Here is a 24,826-nt window from a genome sequence, read left to right on the forward strand (position 1 = left end):
TTGTCCCCCCAGGAAAAATTTTTTATCTCTATCCCCTTTCAATTTGGGATAGGGATCGACTCTGGGAAAGTAGCAAAATTTTAATTTGCGGCCACCTATATGCGAAATTGAAAATTTTTGCCAAAATTTTCTATAAAAAGAAAAAAAAATTAACAATAATGGTCTGGTTATCAAAAAATATAACAGTTATTTACTCTAACTGTTCTATTCGACTATCCCGCTCTATTAGATTTTTTTTTTCATCCTGAAAGTATGCAATAATTATAATAATATTTTATATAATTGTTTATGAGAACAATTTAAATATAAGTAATATAATTAAAATTATATCGTTATAGTTAAATATAATTAAAATTATGACTGATAATAATTTAAAGAAAAGTAAAGAATTTTTATAAAAGCTTTCGTTTATTCATGGGAAATGTGCTTTTTTAAATATCATTGGTTTGTTCAAAACTTATTAAAAAATAAGATAAAGTTGTGTAAAATTATTTAAAGTACCTTCAGTTTTCAGCAATTTAAGATGGTTTTCAAGTTATATACATTAAATTTATATAATATTATAGCTTCTATATATATATATAGAGGCTATAATATAGAAGATAGAGAAAAATAATATTTTATAAAGTTGAATAAAACATGAAAGCATTTATCATGCTAATTCATGCTAATCCTTTACATTTTTTCTTCATCATTTTTTATTATATAAGAAAATTTTCGAAAAAAAAAAAAATATAAAAGAACATGTTGAATTTTATATACTTATACAAAATACATATATTTGTATGTATGTATTTTTGTTTATAAAAAATTATAACAAATCATCTTTATAATATTTTAAAGATTTTTTATATTTTAACATCAAATTCCAAGAATTATGTAATAATTTTCCTTTTTTTTTCGTGCACTATAAGTAGAACGAAATAAAATATAAAAATGTTGACTTTAAGAAAAGTTAAAAGTGTTTTCAGAAGAAATAAAACAAGAAAACAAAAATAAATAAACTTTAATAATGGTTTTTTTCTTAAAGAATTTTCACATTACTGATATTTTAACTTATGTACGTGTTTAAGGATTACACGTGGGTTAAGTTTATGTATTTAGCATTAATAATTTTATAAAATAAATATTTTAGTAAATATTATTATATAAAAGTAAATTAGAAAAATTACCTTTCTCTAGATTATTTATACATTTTTGATTTTACATTATAAATCATTTGTCATTTCAATTTCATATTCTAAATGCTAACTCATACTATAAATGGTTTTTCATAGTAATATTATAAATGTTTAGGTTTTCTTAAAATTGCCTATACGTGGGCGTATAAAGTAAATATGTATTTAGCATGAAATCAAAATTATAAATCAGATTTCTTTAATTTGGTTTTGTATTTTTATTTAAATAGAATTGAACTTCGATTAGAGAGTGGATTAGATTTTGATGGAGTACATAAAACATGGCCATTTTATTTCAAATTTGTATTAGAACAAAGTGATACAACCTTAAACTAATGAAAGAAATATTTCTGTCTTTTGGAATTTCAAAATATGTTTTTAGTCATTTTTAGCTCTCAATTTTTGTTATACATGTATGTATATTTCTATATTTCAAATATTATAGCCAGGGCTTTGAATATTTTATAAAATTTGCATTTTATCAGCCTTATTTATATGTAGTATAATTTTTGTTGTAATAATAGGGTTTTCTTAAAATTTTTGCAACAATAGTTTCTTAAAATACAATTAACTTAAAATTTTTTGAAATTTTAAACTGTTATATTAAAAATAACAGATAAAATATATTAAAAATTTATTGAAAATAAATAAATAATTAATAAAATAATTAATTAAATTCAATATAAATATTTTGACAAATTTGTAAACGAGAAAAACAAATGTTAAAATAATTTTTATATTATTTAATAATTTTTGTATCAAAAATATGAGAACTACAAAGTGTTTTAATAAGAAGGAAGACGAATTTCTTTTAAGAACTTTCACTTCATTAAGAACTTTCACATCTGCCATTCTATTCTTTCTTACAAAATTTAGTTTTAGTGTCATTTATTCGAGCAAGAAACCAATTGAATTTTTATAAAACTCCGGTTGCCCTGAACAATTCAAAAAGAACTCCTATCCTATTCCAATTATATTTTTTGATTCAATATCTCAAGTCAAACTCTGCACTACTATTCTGTTATTGATTATTAATATTATCTATACACTGCATATCTTTTGTAACAGTGAATAATTACGTTTTTAAATTCAATTATAAGAGCTATACATATTATGTATGTATGTACTATTATGCTTACATTACATTACATAGTAAATTACTATTATAAAAGTTAATTTAATTTAATAATTTATTCATTACTTTCATACATACATATCATGTACATGATTAATAAAAAAAAAAATCAATTAATATTAAATAAAAAATTATTTTTTCTTTTTATTTTTAAAAAACAATATAGGCGGCAGAAACCCTACAAAATCCAAAAAAAAACATATTTATAAAACAAAAAATTGTAAATTTTTTGTAACTTAAATCAAATATTAATGTCAATTGTTTTTTATTTTTATGCTAATTTCAATAATCAAATGAAATAAAAACACAAAATCCAATATTGTTAAATTAAAAAAAAAAAAAAATTTATTCAAATTCAATTAATTGGTGTCAATTAATTACTACTAAAACAATAAAATAATTATTAATTAAAATTAAAATATAGTTTTAATCACAAAAAAAAAAAACTAAAAGTAAAATATAAAAACTATTATAAATAATAATTAAATTGAAATAAACAAAAAAAATATTGAAAAAAAAAAATTCAATTTTAATTCAAATGAAAATTTTAATAATTATTAACAAATATAAAAACTAACAAATTTAAATTAATAACAAAAATAACAATATTTGTGTAAAATTTTCAAATTATTTTCAATTTTCATTAATTTCAAAATAAATAATATTAAATTTTAAATTATAACTATTTTCGATTAAAAATAATTCCAAAATAAAGTTCAAATTAAATGCACATCGTATTTATAAACATAAGGACTACAATATTGCAGACTAAGTTGCATTTAAAAGCTATAATATAGAAATGTAAGTTACTATTTAAGTGTTATACAGTAAAAAATACATCTTAAAAGTGAATAAATTAAATGAATGAATAATAAATGAACAAATAACAAAAAAAAATACATAAAATAAATAAATAAATAAGTTCAATTTTCAATAATAATATCGAAAAAAGTAAAATAACAAAATTAAATAAAAATAAAATTTTATTTATTTTTCTCCATTTTTTTTCTCTCTCCTTATATTACTTATAATTTAAGCAAAAAATTTATGCAAAGTCACAAATTATTTTAAATAAATATTACAATATAATCCAATAATTTAATAAAAAAACGAATATTGTAATTTTAATAAAAAAATAAAAATTAAATATAAAATTTCAATAAAATAAAAGTGAAATATAAAATTTCGCATGAAAAAACGAAATATAACAAAGGATTATAAATAAAAATATATAAAATATAAGTAAGTAACAAAAACATAAATTAATAAAAAAAATTCTATATAAACTATAGATTAAAATTTATAATATTTGAATAAAGACGAAAAATAATTGTATACAAACAATAATATAATACAAATGCAAATAACAATAAAACAACAACAACAACAAAAATCGTAAGTAAATAAAATAAACATATTTCGTCGTCTGCAATATAGCTACACAGAAATACACAAATACTACCATATAATAATTTATTATTATAAATTTACATAATAATAATATTTTAACTAAATAATACAGAACATAAAAAAGAAAATTATTATTATTATTATAAATAAAAAATACTACTGCTACACTGCTGCTATACTGCTGCTATTGAACTCTACTAAAAATAGTGATGCTACTACTGTCATACCACAACTAATATTCATTATAATATAAATTCTTCTGTTAATATCTACATTAACACTGTTGTGTTGGTGTTAATATTATAACTGCATTTGCTTTTACTCTCAGTAAATACTTTGCTAAGTCAATACTAAAACGAAAAAAATAATAATAAAAAAATAACAAAAAATTAATAAGAAAAAAGGAAAGCTAAGAAAATAATATAATAATAAGAGTAACTAGCAACAGCAATAATAATAACAACAATAACAATTGAAACTGAATAATAAAGTGAATATTAAAATAACAAAAAAAAAAAAAAAAGGAAAACAAGCAAATAATAATAAAGTGAGAGAAAAAGGATAAAGAAAAAAAATATTGTGATGAAATTTGCAATGTTTTTACTTTTCAGATATTTGTAAGTACATTTTTTTGTTCTGTAATTTTATTTCTATATATACATAATATTATATAAATATTTATAAAATATTTATAAATAATTCTTTTTTTACATACAATACATTAAGGATGTTTTTGCATAATATTTAATATGAGTAAATAATAATGAAAATATCTTGTTATATAAGAGTGTATGTTGAATGCAAATGTAATATAGAAAGTTTTTAAATTTTCATTCATATAAGTAAAGAGATTTATTATTCTTAAATACTTACTATTTTTTATGGTATTTAATAAATTGTATGTAAGTATAATTAACAGGAATTTTTTGTAAAAAAAAAAAAATTGTAAAGGCATATTCTCTGTATTAGTTACAAGCTATTGTATTTTAAAAATTCTTGTAAATTATATTTTACATTTTTAGAAAACAAATATTGGAATTCGGTTTTTGTTAGAGTTTTTTCGTTTTTAGAAAATTGGTACGCTCGTCCGTCGGTTTTTTTTTTCAAGAAGTATCCTAATATTGTTAAATTAAGAATTAGAACTAAAAAGCTATAATTATAATTGTTTAGAAAAATGAGGTGCACTTTAGATGTCGCCGCAAATCGTGAATGGTAAAAAAATTTCATGTTTTCTTAAATTTTTTATATATACAAAAGTAAAAGGCATCTATTCAAAGCTCATAAATGTAGACAATTTAATAATTGTGTTGGGAAATAAATTTAATCTTAATGTATAATCTTAAAAATATTTTTTTTAAAATTTCGTAGCATGAATTGTTTATTCTTAAATTAGCTTACATATTCACATTTTTCTGTATTTCAGACTGAATTTAATTTCAGGCCCCGCGAAGTATGCAATTTTTTTTAAATAAAATAGCATACAATTTTAGTTCTGGGGCGATAAATAGCAAAATGCTGCTTAATTAAAAATTAGAAAACAATTTCTATTAATTATCAAAATATTTTATCAGTATTTGTTTCTTTTTTAGAATATTTTATCAGAATACTAACAAAATTTTGCTTAAATTCTGATTTTATATTCCATAAATCTATCAACTTAAAACTAAAAATTTCATTATTCACAAAATTCATTTCAAAACTATTAAAAACTGATAATAAATTTTCTAAGCAGCTGTTTGAATAAAAATTATGAGCCAATCTGTAATAACAAACTTGATTTTTTCGAGATTACAGTTGTGTTACATATATAGTTCTTGAATACCTTTGCTCAAACTTTTTCAATATTTCTTGTACTATCTGAAAAAGGTATACAAAATATTTATATTAAACATATACAAAAATTCATTTTACCATACTAAATCTTAATAAGAAAAAAAAATTCATACACTTGAAATTTTCGTTGAAAATGCCATGTTAAAATTCATAAATATAAACTCATGTGGCATATTTATAGGAAAATCTTAATTATTTTAATTATAATTTATTTCAAACTATACAACAAATTAAGTACATAATGGTAATAAATAAACTTATATATATATATATACAATAAGTTGAAAAATGTAAAAATTTAAAATCCGTATATATTTTGTATATAAGAATAAATATGCACAACAAATTTATACATACTCTCTATATGAACACGAACAATATAGCCTACGAACACAAGATAATATTATATCCTACAACAAATAAATTTTGCAGTAGATATTTTTTAAGGCTTAAAATAATAATTAATAATTCACAAATTTTCTTTTATTCTGCACAAAAAATTATTCAAAATAGGTAAATATCAGCTCAAACACATATTTAGGTTTACACAATATATACCCTTGCTATAATAGGAATAGTATAACATAAAAAAAATTAAGGCCAAAAATTAAATTAATTTTTTATATATAACTTGTAATGATTATAAGAATTAATTCATTTGCAGCCCATTGTCACTGTTTTCCCAAAAATTCGGCTGGAAGCTCTTTATTATCCTTTATTTAATAAGTTCTTCTTTACACTTTCCCTTCAAATTTTAGATACTAACTAATATTATCCTATATTGTCTTATTAGCAAGATTAAATAAGATAGTAGCAACTTCGACAAAGTCACTTTAATATTGCATGCATAAAATGTTAATTCTTCATAAGACTTTGCAGCCTTTCCAATATTAGAAGGAAAATCATTTCTTTTCTCACAATTTCTTCAATTCTTCCTTTTTTAAAATAAAAATCCTCATTTCTATTTAGGCATTCTAAATTGTTGGAAAAACTGTTATAATGCATTTTCATTCTATCTTTTCAAAAATATAGTTATTTAATGTGAGCATGTGAAAAATTAGGGTGAAAAACATATTATATTAATCTCTTAATATTTTATGATGTGACATGTATTTTATTATTATATTTTCTCTCTAAAAAAAAAACATGGTAAATTTTATTTATAAATATATGTAGCTACTTTCTGTTTATTTTTTACATAATGTTATACAAATAAAGAGCAAACAAAAGAGCATAATAACATTTTTATTATAATAAAATATTAAAAAAAATTAAACATACAAAATACATATATTAAGGATTTAGTTGAATTTCGATCTGAATTTATTCATTATAATGCTGTGACATTTTATTATATCATTATTATTTATAAATTAATTCATAATATGTACATACATGTTTATTCGTATGACTTGTATGACCTGAGTTCAATTGAACAACATATAAAATTAATATTCTGATGGTCACTACTTATATGATGTTAGATTTTCAATAAATTTTATTAAACTGGAATATTTATAAATAGTATTTTGCAAGTCAAAAGAATTTATGACAGCCTTGAATGTTTTAAAAATATTATTGAATTATTCGATAACTTTTAATACCATAATATTGAATCTGATAGTCAAGCACCGTCATAGCAGGAAAACTTGTTGCTAATATTTCTTTTTAAAAAAAAAATCTATTCATTGCAATAAATTTGCAATTAATTTTAAGAAATTTCTATAAGAAACTTTATGCCTGTACTAATTATTCGTTGGGATATGAAAATCAAAGGATCTGGATGATAAGATCAACGATTAACCTATTGAATAAAGATTTCCAATAAATCCCAATCATATTGAATAAGAAATGTCACATTGTAATTTTAAAAAACTTAGAAGAATATTGGTATACAATTGATTATACTTAATTTAAGGAAAAAGAAATTTTAAATGCGATTATAAATTTTCGGGTTTTCCAAACAGTTTTCTTGCAATTAGATCGAATTAGTCGTACTCCCAGTCTTATTAGTACTATTAATTCTTGGATTAAGTTTTTTTTTTTTTTTCCCCTTATTCACTTCTAGAAGGAGCATAGGGCTAGTGCATGATTTCTCATGCACTAGTTTCATAGCGTCATAGAGTTTAACTAGGTAGGTGACTAACCTGCCGTAGTTTTATTTATATTAATTATTTGAGGTTATTAATATTTACTGTTTATTTTTCTTAGTTTTTTTTTTTTTTTTTTTAATATGGAATATTACGAATATTTGAAAATTACTTGTATAATATTTATTAGTATTGTATATTAAATTATAATTATTATTGAATATGATTTTTATAGTGACCTGACCGGGGTTTGAACCCGAGACCCTTCGGTTAAAGGACCGGTGCCATAACCACTGCACCAATGGTCAGATTCTTGGATTAAGTAGTAGTATTAAATCTTGTAAGTAAGTCAAGTTTACTCGATTTAATAGATTGATAAAAAATTATTGAACACTATTTCATTAAATAATTAAATTTTGATTGAAATAATCGGAAACGTCGGCGTTATTTTAAGATCATCTCAAATTTGATCAAAAATGACAAATTTATTGTAAAATTCTCTAACAAAATAAGATCAATGTAAACTAGATTTCTCTTTACTCAAAAATACTAACAATATTTTACTAATATTATTAATATTCAAAAAATTAGATTAAATTGGAAAATATCAAAAAAAGAAAAAAATAATTCTAACATTTTAACCTACCATTTATCTTATTACACACATATGTTTTCTTTTCTATTTACTCATTTACTGAGTAAACTTTCCTCTATGAATAATCTAAAACAAATGCCTTATTACATATACATATGTACTTATACGTGCACGTACGCTCATACAATATTTATATGAAATAATAAATAGCATTTTTTTCTAGTACAAGTTTTTCTTAAGAATTATTTATATACATACGAGTATAAGAGTAAGTTAAATAATTTCTGGAACTGAAATAATTTTTCCTGTCGGATAAAATAAATACATATGACATTATTATAGAGAAATTCTTAAATATTTTATAAGAAAAAATAAAAAAAAGTATAAGTAATTTTTTTTTTGTCACTCCATCTTTAGTTTTCATGGTAAACTGTTATACAAATTAAATATATCTATTTATATTCGGATACATATAGATGGCATATAATTTTTAGACTCCATTATTTACTTTCTTAGATTTTAAAATATATATTTTTAGCACTTTTCCAAAAATTTTTTGAAAAAAAGTGCTTATTAGTTTCACTCTGTCCGTCCGTCCGTCCGTCCGACCGTCCGTCCGTCCGTCCGTCCGTCCGTCCGTCCGTCCGTCCGTCCGTCCGTCCGTGTGTCTGTTTACAAAACTTCTACATTCTTAAAGATAGAAAGCTGAAATTTAATACGTGCATAGATCTTTACTAGAAACTTATTTTCGTAGAACAAAATTTTTACCTATCTCCCCCCCCTCTAGAAGTTATACCCCCCCAAAGCCACAAAAATGGCCCATTTTAACTATTTGTTGCAATGAAACCATAAGCATTTTTGAAATTTTTCAAACGCAGAAAGGCAGCGGCTGGCTTTCCCTAGCGCGGAATACTATAGTTAAACCTTAGAAAAACAAAATGGCTGTTCAAATTTACCGTTATCTAAAGTCCTTTTTTTCCAAATTTTTGATGTCGTTTTTCTCCTATACCCTAGCATGCAGAAGCTTGAAATTTTAGGAGCTTTTAGACATTAACAAATAGTTTATTTCGTTAGAAGAAAATTTTTTTCCATCTCTACCCCCTCTCAAGTTATCGCCTCTTGAAATTCGTAAAATTTGAATTTTTGACACCTTATATTTCCGAAACCTCAAGCTTTTTCAAATTTCTATAAACGCAAAAAGCTAACGGTAAATTCCATGACATTAAAAAATATAATTACTTTTCTTAACTCACACAATTAACCCTTAAAATCGAGCATTATGTTAACCCCTCTTTATATTAATTTTTATCTATTTCAAAGACTGCATAAATCGTTCATCCTAAATATATGCAATCCTAGAAATAGTTTCGTTTATGAATGAAAATAATTTTAATAGTGTGGTGGATATACACAGATTTTTAAAAGCAGTATTTTCACTTGTTGAAGGGAAAAGTGCTACAATACAAACCATTGGTTTGACCCAACTTTATTTTAAATAAAAATATACAGAGTCTACGTTATACATAAGTAGTGTATTGGACAGGATCTTCAATGAGTAGGACATAATTGTTAGGCTATTGTAAATTATTAATGAATAATTTAGAATTTAATGTGAATTTTAATTAACTTACAATAAACACTTTGAAATAATAATATGAAAATTAATGAATTTCGAGTTGTTACATAATATTTTATCAACAATTAAGGGATGCATCTCGAAGACTATATTCCTCTTTTTTTTACAAGTACAATTAAAATTTTAAAATTCTTCACAATAATTCAACAGACCGCATTTTAACTCCTCTAAATAAATTGTAAGTGTCATGATAGTTCAATTGAGTTTGAAATTTAAAATTCAATTTTATGCTGTACTAAAGTGTTATTTAAATGATTTTTGTTTTTATATGGCTTATATAGAAATTGTAAGGAACATTCGGAACCATAAGACTTAAATACTTCTGATGCCTCTACAGTAATCAAAACTTATTGAGGAACAAAATTCAAATAAAGCTCTACATCTATCATATGAAGTACAACGTTCCATAATTCCGAAAAACTTAGAGTCCATATCCACATAAATATTTGAGTCTATACATTTCTTATACTCGTAACTGCAGATGAAAATATAACTAATATTCCCTGAAAAAATTTCATATAGCTTCGATATTCTGCCTTTATTGGCAAAATTCAAAGGATTTAAATCAAATGTCTTATCCTTAAAAATAAAAGCTAATTTTAAAATTATTTTCAATTTCCCCATTTAATAACCTTCTATATATACAATAATTTTATATACACTTGCACAACACATATATATACATAAATACATAAAATATTTTTAAAATTTGTTAAAATATTTTTTCTTCATTGCATTATTTTCAATTTATATTTAATTCTTTTGTTCTATAGCAAAAAAATTTTCAAATTGAATTCAATTTAAAATATACTTATAGGTCAAAAGTATATATACTTCTTTTCTATATTGTCCTCCTTCTCTAACTTCTTTTCCATTTCATCCTCCTCGACTATTAAAGTTTCATATATCTAGAATTCAATGATGCACTTGCAATAATTTTGTTCGCTCTCACTTGCAATAATTTTGTTCGTTAGAAGAAAATTTTTTTCCATCTCTACCCCCTCTCAAGTTATCGCCTCTTGAAATTCGTAAAATTTGAATTTTTGACACCTTATATTTCCGAAACCTCAAGCTTTTTCAAATTTCTATAAACGCAAAAAGCTAACGGTAAATTCCATGACATTAAAAAATATAATTACTTTTCTTAACTCACACAATTAACCCTTAAAATCGAGCATTATGTTAACCCCTCTTTATATTAATTTTTATCTATTTCAAAGACTGCATAAATCGTTCATCCTAAATATATGCAATCCTAGAAATAGTTTCGTTTATGAATGAAAATAATTTTAATAGTGTGGTGGATATACACAGATTTTTAAAAGCAGTATTTTCACTTGTTGAAGGGAAAAGTGCTACAATACAAACCATTGGTTTGACCCAACTTTATTTTAAATAAAAATATACAGAGTCTACGTTATACATAAGTAGTGTATTGGACAGGATCTTCATTGAGTAGGACATAATTGTTAGGCTATTGTAAATTATTAATGAATAATTTAGAATTTAATGTGAATTTTAATTAACTTACAATAAACACTTTGAAATAATAATATGAAAATTAATGAATTTCGAGTTGTTACATAATATTTTATCAACAATTAAGGGATGCATCTCGAAGACTATATTCCTCTTTTTTTTACAAATACAATTAAGATTTTAAAATTCTTCACAATAATTGAACAGACAGCATTTTAACTCCTCTAAATAAATTGTAAGTGTCATGATAGTTCAATTGAGTTTGAAATTTAAAATTCAATTTTATGCTGTACTTAAGTGTTATTTAAATGATTTTTGTTTTTATATGGCTAATATAGAAATTGTAACGAATAAGATCAACATTCGGAACCATAAGACTTAAATACTTCTGATGCCTCTACAGTAATCAAAACTTATTGAGGAACAAAATTCAAATAAAGCTCTACATCTATCATATGAAGTACAACGTTCCATAATTCCGAAAAACTTAAAGTCCATATCCACATAAATATTTGAGTCTATACATTTCTTATAACTGCAGATGAAAATTATAACTAATATTCCCTCAAAAAATTTCATATAGCTTCGATATTCTGCCTTTATTGGCAAAATTCAAAGGATTTAAATCAAATGTCTTATCCTTAAAAATAAAAGCTAATTTTAAAATTATTTTCAATTTCCCCATTTAATAACCTTCTATATATACAATAATTTTATATACACTTGTACAATACATATATATACATAAATACATAAAATATTTTTTCTTCATTGCATTATTTTCAATTTATATTTAATTCTTTTGTTCTATAGCAAAAAAATTTTCAAATTGAATTCAATTTAAAATATACTTATAGGTCAAAAGTATATATACTTCTTTTCTATATTGTCCTCCTTCTCTAGCTTCTTTTCCATTTCATCCTTCTCGACTATTAAAGTTTCATATATGTAGAATTCAATGATGCACTTGCAATAATAATTTTGTTCGCTCTCTTCTTACAGAAACAAAAAAAAATTTTAGACAAAAACAAATGTAATTTTTCTTCATCTTTTTTTTTTTGAAGAAACTAGGACGAATATAGAAAAATATAAAAATGCGTTTTACAATGATTTTTCTTCAAAATATATAAAAATAAAATCAAAATTAAAAAATATTATAGTTGCATTATTTTTAAAATGGAGTAGATAATAGATAGAGAACATTAATTCTTATTGCTGTGTATATAGCGTTTAAAATTGAAAAGCAAGGACCCGAACAAAAAAAAATATATAAAAAGACGAAAAGAAAAACTGCATTATTTGACAGCTGCTGTGAATTTTAGATAGCAAATTTTCATTTCATTTCACATTTTCGCTATTATTTTTGCATAAAGAAAAATATTTCGTGTTTTTTTTCCCCCTCCCTCTTAAAAATTTCACTTTAAGTTCTTTAAAACTTTTCTTTATAAATTCTAAACGATTTAGAATTCATACATATAAATATTTTTCTTTTTTTTTATAATAAATTGATATTAAATTTTGAGAAAAAAAAATTCCCAGAGTTGAAATCTAAATAGAAATTTTCAATTTCTCAGAATCTTTAAATAAGAAATTAAATTTTATTTTGTAATATTAAAGAGATCCAAAAGAATTTCTATGAAAAAATAAATAGAAAAATTAATTTTGTTGAAAAGATTTTAAATAATTTCTGTATTTAAGTACATTTCTCCAAATATTTAGCGTATCTTTAAATTGAAATTCATATATAAACTTGAAATTTATTGGTATAAGGATATGATGACCTATATGAGTTAATTAGAAATGTTTATTAGTTTTTGAATTTATTTTATAACGAAATAAGGCAAAGAGCTATGTTTTAGGTAATTATTATTCACAACACTCATTAGAATAATTCCGAATAATTAATTTTAATAGAAAACCAAATTTAATTTACTAATTGTACCACAATTTACAAACCATAAAAAGTGTGAGACTAAATTGGAGTGAAACAGAAAAATATGCTTTTAAATTACAAATAGTTACGAAGGCATTCATAATTCCATTGACGTCATAAATTGAATCCCACATATAATTTTCTGAAATATTTGAAATAGCAAAAAAAATTTCTGGAGTAAAGAACCAAGTAATATTTTTGAAGTTTTTTTTTTAATAATATTAGAAATTCGGTTAAAATGAATTTGATTTATTATCATAAGTCATAACATAAATCACAAGCAAATTAGAACAATTTAATTAAGTCACTAGAATAATAACAATATTGTTACTTATTTGCCCTTACAAGTATAGCAATATAGGAAGCGTAATATGAATGAATAGGAACCTCATATGAATGAATATAAGGCTCCTGTATTGCTCCTATATTTATGAAAATCATACTAAATTAGGAATAATTTTAAACTTTATCTTATTCCATTGAAATCTAATCAAACCCATAATGTAAAAATCGAAATTGTATGAAACCCATATCATCACCAATATAAAAGCTTTCAAAATTTTAATTATAAAATTTAAAATAGTGTCAGTGCTCTTTAATGAAATCATAAAATTCATCAGTTTCTCTTCTTCTCGACAATAAAATAATAAAAATTTTAAAATACAGAAAACCGATTTTTTTTAAACTACAAATTAATTAAGAAAAATAATGAAAAATATTTCATGTACTTATTAATTAAGTTATCATTCTATTGAGATTCAAAGTTTTTGTTAAAAAAATAACAAAAATTAAAAAAAAAAAAATTTTCGCAAATAAAAACAACTGATTGCAAAAGGACAAAAGTTCACACAAAAAAAAAAAATTTTTTTTTCTTAGGAAAAATAAAATAAAAATAGAAAATTTTTATGATTATTTTTATTTTCATTTTCTAAAACTTTATTGAAATAGATGAACTTTAAAAAAAAAAAAATTAAAAAGTTTCAGAAATATGAAAAAAATAATAATAATAGCAACAAATCTTGGAATGGGTAATTTTGGGGTTGAATGGGAATAAAATTAGCAAGTTGTGAATTTATGAAATTCCTTGAAATTACCTTTAATTTTTATTTTAATAAATTAGTTTAAATGACATCAGAATCTGTTATAGGACAATAAAGGTCCGTAATCAAAACGTATATATCATTTCCCTAGCCCCTTAATATAATTAACACATATCACTATATATAACATTCACTGAAGGCCAAACATTTTGATTCGAGCGGTTCAATCCATTCAAATCTCAGCTCCGTTGCCAAGAATATATTGTGCCGGAAGATTTCTTTTCACGACTTGTTCGAATGCCAAACCGAAATTCTTCTCCCCCTCACAATACATAAAATGAAATCGTTTAACTAGCCTCTTCCTCTCCATTATACAAAATCTGTAAATGCTATCATTTTCTACACTTTAATTTCTAAGGTGTTCTCAGCAATTGCAAGGTATTCTGTAATATTCTAAGGAGTTGCAATATATAAGGTGTTGTTTTATAGTCATCAAAACGAATTTATTCATGTACATAATATACAACATGTTATCCTGAACATAGTTGACCGAATATGTATATATAATTTTTCATAAAAGTTTATTCATAATCAATTCAATAAAATAGCGAAAAATGTTCATTAATTTTTCCTTTCTGTTATACAAAATGCAATTACGTTAGATTCTAAAACTTTAAAATATGCAGCAATGCCACTAGAGATATCTCTTTAAAAGTAAACCAATTTTTTTAATTTTCTTTATTATTCGAGAATTTCTGTTCTAACTATTTTACGTTTCAACTTTTTATATATAAACAAAACAGTGAAATTAATACAAAATCATAAGGGTCATAGACATTTGAGAATTTTTTTCCAAAAAAAAAAAAATATTGTAAATGAATTCCAATTTAAATTAAATTTAAAAAAAATCATAAAAAATATTTTTTAAAATATTTAATAGGAAAAAAAAATAAATATTTTTCGTTGAAAAGATTTTATTTTTAAATAGAAATTTTAAATGATTTTATTTGATTAAAATGTTATCTTAGTTCTGTTCCTTAAATTTAACAATAAAACATTAGTATGTAGAAATTAAATATGTTTTTGAATGGGAATTGAAAAAATCACGGATTTATTTTAAAAATTCTCCGGATACCACAAGAATTTTGACATCCTGCACAATTTTTTGACTATGATCAGATTGGTCTGTAATTACTTTTATTATTGTTTTTAAGTTCAGCATTTTGAGCCCTTGTTTTACTGATAAATTTTTTGATAAAACAATAAAATTGAAAATTTTTAAAATTTAACCCTCTAATGCACGACTCCTTCTTTCGATTCATTATTTTTCCAATCCACCAGAACTCATCCCGTAATCTCTTTTGAATATGTACATATTCCTATGATTTTGAACGGTAATCAAAAACATATACTTGTAATAAGACTGGAAGCCACTTATAGTTGTAACTATGCTTTATATAGGGTTACTAACAAAAATTTAATTGTCATCAAGAATACAGAAAATCGAAATTTTGGAATTCAACGTCATGGATTTTTTAATTATTATTTTTAAGAAATAAGTGTTAAAAATCATCGAAAGACAAAGATAGGCGTACCCAAACTGTCATCAGACCTATCAACAGCGAGGGATTTCATTCCAAAAACGGGTCATAAACTCCTAAAACTAATCAAACTGACTAACCATTAATTTTGCTCTATCATGTTTTTGTGTCTATATTTCGTTAGGGAAGGCAAGGAAATGTTGTCACAACACTCTAGGCTAATTCGAGAGGTCTAGTTCATTTCAGTCTTTTGGTCAAAATTTTTTCCCCAATAAGTCGAGAGGTCTCGACATATACATGCTGTTCCAAACGCGCTCTATGTTTTATGGCACAGTTCCTCATCTACTCACTTACTTGGACGGCACCCAAATCTCTATGAATATCACTATTGCGTATAACTATTAAATACTGGAAAGTTCGTATTTGTTTGATATGTGTTTACTTGACACAACTCCAGAGCTGCAAGCCATACTTCCATATTGATTCAATTCATACGATTTTTAATTCAATTCAAATATAGTCAGTATATGGTACTCTCGTATTCTTAAACTTAAAATCTAAAAAATTTTAAGAAACTATTCAAAAATTTTATTCCTTTCATAATTTTTTAAATTCAAAGATAAGATTTTTTTTTTTTTTTATTCAAATTCAAATATATTACATAGAATGTAAGTACTTATATAATATGGTAACCCACCTACATTATATTTTCAGTTTAAAGTATCCCATTTATTTACTTTAAAAGTATCTATATATGAACATTATGTTATGTATATACCTATAAATGCTTATTGAATAACTTTTCTCTATCTTTTTTTTTGTGTAAATGTACTTCTACTCGTAAAACTTTAAAAATGTTGAAAGCATAGTAGTTACTTGTGTATAAGGAAATAATGGTATTGCAAATTCAAAAGTTAATTCACTTTCTTTTCCATTTCCGTGTATATAAATGTAGTTTATATTTTGTGTAGGTAGGTCTATATAATATTTTTTTTTTTGACTTACTTTATTCTAAAACATAATTATATATAAAGTATCTTTACTTGACTAAAATTTATGAAATAAAAATTTTCATTTATTTCCTTCATCCGTTTCTGGAAAATAAAAGAAAAATCGTTATGCACATTTCTCTTTCAGATTTTCAAATAAAGAAGAATTTATTTTTTTTTTTTCAAAATTCTTGATTTTAAAAAAATATTATGAGTTTTTTTGTAAAAGATTTCTCTTATACCTTTCTCTTCTTTATCATATAGGAGTGCATAAACACACATTATTTGTATACTTAATATGAAAAATGATAAATTATATTCAATGATGAGAGAATTTTTTGTTTTTTTTTTTTTTTAATTTTTTTTTTCTCTATTTTATCATTATTTATTACTTGTACTCATATATTTTTTTATAATAAAATTTTGAATTACACAGGTAAATTATACATGTATCCTATAGAAAAATACATAAAAAACGTATAATAATGGAGGCGAGGCATACCATAATAATAATGGGAAAATTTTTTCAAGAAAATATTACAAATCCTATAAGAAAGATTAAGACTAAAAAAGTGGTTTATGAGAAATTTTAATTTTATTAAAAAAATACATTAATTTGGAATTGTTTGAAATTTGAGGGAATGGTACGATTTTGAAGATTTTTAGGCTTAAATACTTATGTTTTGAAATATGGGAAACTGCAACTGAGATATAGTTTTATTCAATTTCACTATTCGGGTTCATATTGAATAACAACAGTACAAATAAAAAATAATTTACTCGAATGTAAAATTTTTGAGAATAATTATGGTTTCAAATGCATTGAACAACTCCTAATTACGAATAATCGTAATTTCATTTATACTTTTTTTTATTAGCAAAAATTTGAATAATTTTTATTAACACTATTGGAGTTTGGTTAAAATTTTCTTAATATATAGTCTTACCCTTATTTTATTGCCATAGATATGTGAACACAATATTGAATTACCAATTAAATGTAGTTTAAAAATGTTATACATGAATGGGTCTTAAAAAAGTAAAAATTTTTCTCATACGAACACTGGGTCATCAAAATTTCTTAAAATTTAATGAAAATCATTTTTACAAACCCAGACTATTTTCAAGTTTTCTAATATCCTACTATACTAAACACATTAAAATAATAATTTTCTATTTAAAGATCGCTAGTATATTTGTTTATTGCCCACTAAAAAACTATTTCAATGTTAAATAAATAAAGAAATTTAAAATTTTTTCATAAAACCTTAAACTGCATTCATTATGAATTAAAAATATTTTTTTCTCTTAATTTTACTTATTGAAACTGCAACAAATCGAATATAGAAAATAAAATTCAATAAAATTTAATATTTGATTTTTTGTATAAATTTTCTAATACTTGTAAAATTGAATAAAAAATAAATTATTTTAAGATTCTAAATGCAACATCTTTATATCAAATCACTTAAATTAATGAAAAATTTAACATTCTTCTACAAAACTTGTATATGAAAAATTTTTTTTTTTTTTTTTTTCCTTTATTACTCCAGATTTAGGAGCATAGGGCTTCCACAAAGCCTCTCCATCTATCTCTATTTTGGGCTAGCGCTCTAATTTGGGCCCATGTTTTACCTGCTTCTCCGATTTCTTTCAACACACTTCTCTTCCAAGTATTTTTTGGTCTTCCAATACTTCTAGATCCCTGGGAGTTCCATTCTATTGCCTGTCTTGCTATAGAGTGTTCAGGTCTTCTTAGAATGTGTCCGAGCCATCTATATTTTCTTTTCTTAATTTGTTTCTCTATTGGCTCCTGTTCACATATTGACCATAAGTTGTTATTTGTTATTATATTTGGCCAGAACACTCTACATATGATCCGGAGGCACTTGTATATGAAAAATAAAATTTGACAATATATAGATATATACAGAATTTGATCTAAATCCTTAAATCAATTGGATATTTGGATTTTCTCTTTGAAAATATTTTCTTGAGCTGCTTGAATTTTTTTAAAATCCTTAAAATTTAAGTTAAAAAATTTTGATAAAACACATTTATATTAAATAATAATCATTGTCATTTAAAATAAAATAATTTTAAGTTCAAAAGAAACCGATTTTAATACTTTTACAAAACAGCTTATCAAATCCGTTAAGGCGGCATACAACTTAAGTAAAAGTCCTCCTTTAGATTTATAACAAATTTAGATTTAAGAAGAATATTTTTTAAAAAATTAATATCTCTCATCAGGAAATTTCTACTTCGACAATGAATTTACTTTAATAATCATTACACATTCTCTTTCTAAAATTGAAATTAGTTCAATTATGTAACAAGGTTAAATCAATTCTTACATAATATGCTTACGGTTTACATTAACAAATCAAAAATTGCAATTTCTTCAAAAATAATGAAAACAGTGTCGTAAAAGAACATAATTATATGTTTAATTGACTGCATAAAGTTTCCTTTGGAAATTGCTGTTCAAATTTTTAATCTAGGATTATTTACGCCGCTATTACATCAATAACATCCAATGTATTACACTCACAATAATCAATCTTAAAACCTAATCAAAACAAGGGTGAAATTGTTACTTTAAACTGTGAAAACTGTAAAAAAAAACCCTTGTTAAATTTAATTTGTCAACTTTTAAACAAAAAAAATTTTTTTTTTTTAGTGTTGAAATACAAAACTTTCCTGTATAATCTTTATACCAATCAATCAATTTCAATAATCAATCAATCACCAATTTAATCATTGTGTAAACATCGTAAAAAAAAAACGTAATTTTTTTTTTCCAAAATAACTATTAAAAATTTTTTTTAAGGATATTGAAATTTTTAATTGTAAAAAACAAATTGTTATAAAAAAAAAAACAATTTTAATACGTAGGCACTTTTGAATGTTATTGATGAGATGAAACACACATATATCCGAACAAAAGACACATGTTTGTAAACTTTAGGAACGTACATTTGTTCTGATTCTGATATTGGTACATATACAAGAGTGAGTATATCAGAACAAGTGTAAATTATGACAAAATACAAACTAATAAAATTGGTTCAAATCAAAGATTTGTAATGTAGCATTTTTTCCTTCAAAAAAAATTGCTGCTTTTAAAAACAATTTACAAACAGACGGACTGACTTTCGTGCGAACAGAGCGAAAAATTTTTTTGGAAAAGTGCTAAAACGTATTGCAACAGAAATAAATAATATCAAAATGGCTATAGTTGAGCCAAATATTTTCTTAAGCAATTTTAAAATTAATTGGAAAAATTCTAAAGAAATAGGCTAATTTGTTTTAAAAATTAGTTTAAAAAAAATGTAAAATTGTAAAATTGTCATTTTAGCAACATTGTCATTTGAACTTTTATTTAATTATCGATTTTTTTAACTGTTACACCAAAAGAATGTAAAATTTCTCAAAGTTACAATTTAAAATGTAAAATTACTATCGTAAATGTAATATTTATTGCTATCTAATTCGTTAAATTTCATTAATTATACATAACAAAGTGTAAATTTACACATTTTTATTAAAAAAGCAAAATTTTAGAATTTTTAATATTAAAAAATTATTGTACAATTTTACTCATAAAATATAGCGTAATTTAAAATTTTAATTAAATTATATTGCAATTCAAGTGTTTGACAGCGAATTTGGGCCGCAAAACCGTGAAATACAGACTTAACAGACTTAACGAGAGCCTTATTGATACGCTACACCAATCATTTTTAATATTGGGTATTTCTGATTTAAAAAATGTCTTGTTATCCACTAAATTAGTACAGATGTCCCGATTAGAAAATTAATCAATAGAAAAGTCTGTTTGAATTTTTAAAAGTTTTCACAAAATTTTAGTATTTACGTATAGGATTGTAGTGTGGCTTTATAGGAATTAGAATGCAGAAGAAAATGTTTAAAAAAATAATAAAAATTACCTCGTAATTTCAATCAAAATCCTATGTTAGGATGTTTCGCTTGTACTACTTAATACTTTAACCAATACAGATCATCGTTTACTATAGTTATTAAAGGTGTTATTCGGTAAAAGCTAATTCAAAATTTTTAAAATTAATTATTTAATATTTTTACATTAAAAAACATAATGTATTTAAAATAATAAAAGAAAACCACAAAAAATATATATTTTATATAATTCAAATTAAGTATATAAAAAAAGTGACGGCAGAACTTGGTTAATAAATGAATTTATTTATATATAAAATGTAATATTTAAAATTTTATGAAGTTTCCTTTTTATATGTTTTTGAAAAAAATTAACCAAATCACACCTTCCAATTAAAATAAATTTTAAATCAACAAAGTTTATAATTTTTATTAAATTTACCACATTATTAATTTAAAAAAAAAAAAGAAGAAAATGTAAAAATGTGATTATTTAATCCTATTTTTATATATCCTTTTTTTTCCCTTCAAATGTTGGACGAATGTTAAAATTGGTCAACTATATTGTATGTAGGTATACTATATAAATATAAATTTAATTAAAGCCAACATTGTACAATGAAAACCTTGAGTAAAATTGCGAAAAAAAAAATAATTTTTTTACAAGAACAAAAAAAATTTTATGGGTTTTTTTTTTCCCATTTAATATTAAAGATTATTTTTAATGGATATTAAAAAAAAAAAAAAAAATTATATAAAAGAATTTTAGCTTTAATACTAAAAATATATGAAGAGATTTTCAATTTATGAAAGTTTCTCCTGAAGAACTCGATTAATGTGCCATTTTTAAATAGGAAAAATAAAGCTGGAATTACTTATGAAATAGTTTTGCACACTATTTAATATGTTAATCCCGTAAAAACCAAATATCCTGTAATATCCTGTAAAATTAGAGATTTCAACACGTTGGATAATATACGACGCAGCAAATTCTTTAAAGATTGTTAATAATCGTAAAGTCGAACTCAACATAATCGGAATAAAGTGATCGCGCAGCTCAAAATGCATATTACAGAACATTTGAAAATAAAAGAGTGCAAAAGAGTGAAGTTAGAATAATGTATACAGGGTGATTCAGTAATGAGTGACATAATACACACCATCATTTATGATTTATTTTAATGAGTAAAATTTTTGTTCTGAAGTAGGTGTCTCACCGGTTTCCGAGGTACAAGGATTTTAAAGAATTTTCACGAAATTTCTACTTTCGAATAAAAAACTAAAAAATTTCGTACGAAATTTTTGGAAACCTCAAAGTTTTCTTACAGAATTTTTGTTATTTTCTCAAGCTTTAATTTATGTCATTAAGTGTTAAAAAATCTTGTATCCGACTGATTATAGTCGTAGGAAACTCACGATACCAACAAGGTATCGGCTCCCTAAACCCAAACCCAGCAACCGAATCCAAAAAAAAATTTTGTTTTTCATTTATTAAAAAAAAAAAAAAACGATTTAACACCAGATTTCATGTAGTTCTATTCTCCGGTAGCAGCAAAGGGTTAAAGACAAAAGATTTCCAGAAATTCAAATGAATTCAGAAACCTTACTTTAGGTATTCCTGCATATTTTATTCTAAATTTATTTGTAATATCCGAAATCACTTCAAAATATAACAATTCCAAAATTGAAAAATGCAATTAACAAAACTTGTAAGATATACTCCTAAATCTCGTTTATATATGTATTTAAAAAAAAATATTAAAGTTAATTGAATATTGCAACATTCCTAAATTAACATTTTTTTTTTAAATACTTCCTAACCTTAACAATTTTAATAATAACTTGCCCATTCAATCTTTTCTATAATTATTTAAAAAAAAAAATAAAAAAATTCCATAAACTTTTCTAATTATTTCCTGATCATTAAAATAAAAAAAACTTCCCACAACGATAGCATAAAAATATTTCAAGGACGGCAAAGGCTCTTCAATAATCTACAAGTACCGTTATAATAGTACTTAAAATTTCTTAAAAAAAAAAGCAAAATTTGTTCCTTAATTTAAATGCTTTTATAATTAGTAAAGTTTTTTTTTGTAAGGATAACCATAACCTTAAAAATACTTTTAAGAACCCATAAAGTAATGGTATTTTACGATTTCTCTGTAAAGCATAGAAGGAAAAAAAAAAGAAGCAAAATCTGAAGCAAATACAAGTATGTACAAAGTGTGTATGTGTTTGTGTGTTTTGGTAATTATGACGAGAAATTCAATATCTAGCTCTACATGTTTTCCAATTTAATAAAATAATTTTTTAAAAAAAAAAATTTCAACAATTTTTATTGATATCCTTTTAAAAAAGAAATTTTTTTTCGTTTACTTTTTTTTTTTTTATTATTATACTTAAAACCTATAGACATTTTATTTGATTAAAAGTCTTTTTTTCTCTCTAAAACTTTGAAAACCCTAAAGTTATACTCTGATTTTTTTTTCTCCTTTTTCCGACATAATTGGAAAAAAAAATTACGTATTTGTTTCAGTTTATCTGTCTGTCTGTCCGTCATTAAGCTGACATAGTAGTGGAAATAATTACGATAACAAAATGACGGCTGTCTCTTAACTGTTATCTTAAAAAAGTCTTTAACTTTTATCTTAAACAGGTTTTGTTTTTCTAATTTCTAACTTTGTTTTTCCCTGAAATGGTAGGAAGTAGGGAGTCTAAAATTTTAGTAACTTCTAGCTATTGATAAATAATTTATATCGTTGAAGAAAACCGGTTCCTACATTATTGTCACTCCAAATTAATAATATTTCAATTTTTGGTTCGTTTTATCAAAACAAAAACTAACCATAAATGCCATACTATCGAAAAACACAATTATTTATCATTACTCATAATATGTCGGAACAATCTCATATACTCATATATTTACCATACGCCGTAACGATCTAACATTAATATTTGAACACCAGCATTGTGCTAACGTATCTTTTATAATTTTCGTTTTTTTTTCCCTAAAAGTATGCAATAAAATTTTATTACATAAAATCATTTCGATAGCTAGCTTAATTAGTGAATTAATTTAGGTAAACGATTTTTTTTTCTGTGAAAAGTGGGTATATTAACTTGCTGAAAGGAAAAATGCTACTTAACAAAACAATTGATTTGATCTAACTTTATTTACTGCTACATCTAATAATAATAACAAGTTTACAAGTTTAAGTATAACAGAAGACTAGAATAATAATAATAAAAATAAAAAAAAAAGAGAAAAAGTTTTTTAATATTTCAAATTTTAATAAGTCTTTAAAAATAAAAAATATTAAAAAAAAAAATCAAAATATTCACCACGACGGGGAGTGTTACATAAAAAAAACGAATTTTATTTTTCATTTTTTTTTTGTTTTTCTTCTTCTATATAAAATATTTTTATGTACATTATTATATTTTAATAAATTTCTTAAGTTTAATAAATAATTTTTCTTGCTATTTGAAAGAAAAAAAGGGGGCCAATCCTGTAAACAATAACACTAAAGTTCATATTTTTTTTTTTTGAAATAAAGAGCACACAAAGACCTTAAAAACCAAAAAGAAAAACAGCAAAGAAAAATAAAAGGTTTGTTTGAAGGTCAATCTTTAATATTAATTTGATGAAAACCAACAATTTTATGATTTAAACATGTTTTTTAAGAATTAAATTAAATTTTCTTTTTTTGAAATTACCATAGCTTTTTTTTAAAGTAATTTAAGATTAAAGATTTATAGCATTATTTGGGTTATATTGTCTTTTGTATTCTGCATTTCCCAAAGCATTCATACCATTATTTTAACATGTTTTTATCAACTTTGCATACAACATTGTTGTATATTAAATTTTCAAGTAGTTTTAGCATTTGACAGGTAGTTTGGAATTTTCATTTCAAATTTGAAATTCAAGTATATCAAACAGTTTTCGATCTTCGAAAATTTTTAAAAAGCTTCTTAAATAATTCAAGAATTTTCTGTTTTCCAGGAATTCGAAGCCATTTTTGTTTGAAAAATCGGACAAA

General features: G+C 23.1%; 1 protein-coding gene across 1 annotated transcript in view; it reads left to right on the plus strand.

Moving 5' to 3' along the window:
• Positions 1–3,441: 3,441 nt before the first annotated feature.
• LOC129609415 (chaoptin) overlaps positions 3,442–24,826 on the plus strand; it is an 81,168-nt gene continuing 59,783 nt past the window's right edge. Inside the window, exon 1 of the mRNA XM_055521317.1 lies at positions 3,442–4,340. Coding sequence (XP_055377292.1) covers positions 4,306–4,340 — 35 coding nt within the window. The 5' untranslated portion in view covers positions 3,442–4,305. The remainder of the gene's footprint in view (positions 4,341–24,826) is intronic.

Source organism: Condylostylus longicornis, unplaced genomic scaffold (assembly GCF_029603195.1).
Source record: "Condylostylus longicornis isolate FDR11 unplaced genomic scaffold, ASM2960319v2 ptg000039l, whole genome shotgun sequence".
NCBI classification, from domain to species: domain Eukaryota; kingdom Metazoa; phylum Arthropoda; class Insecta; order Diptera; family Dolichopodidae; genus Condylostylus; species Condylostylus longicornis.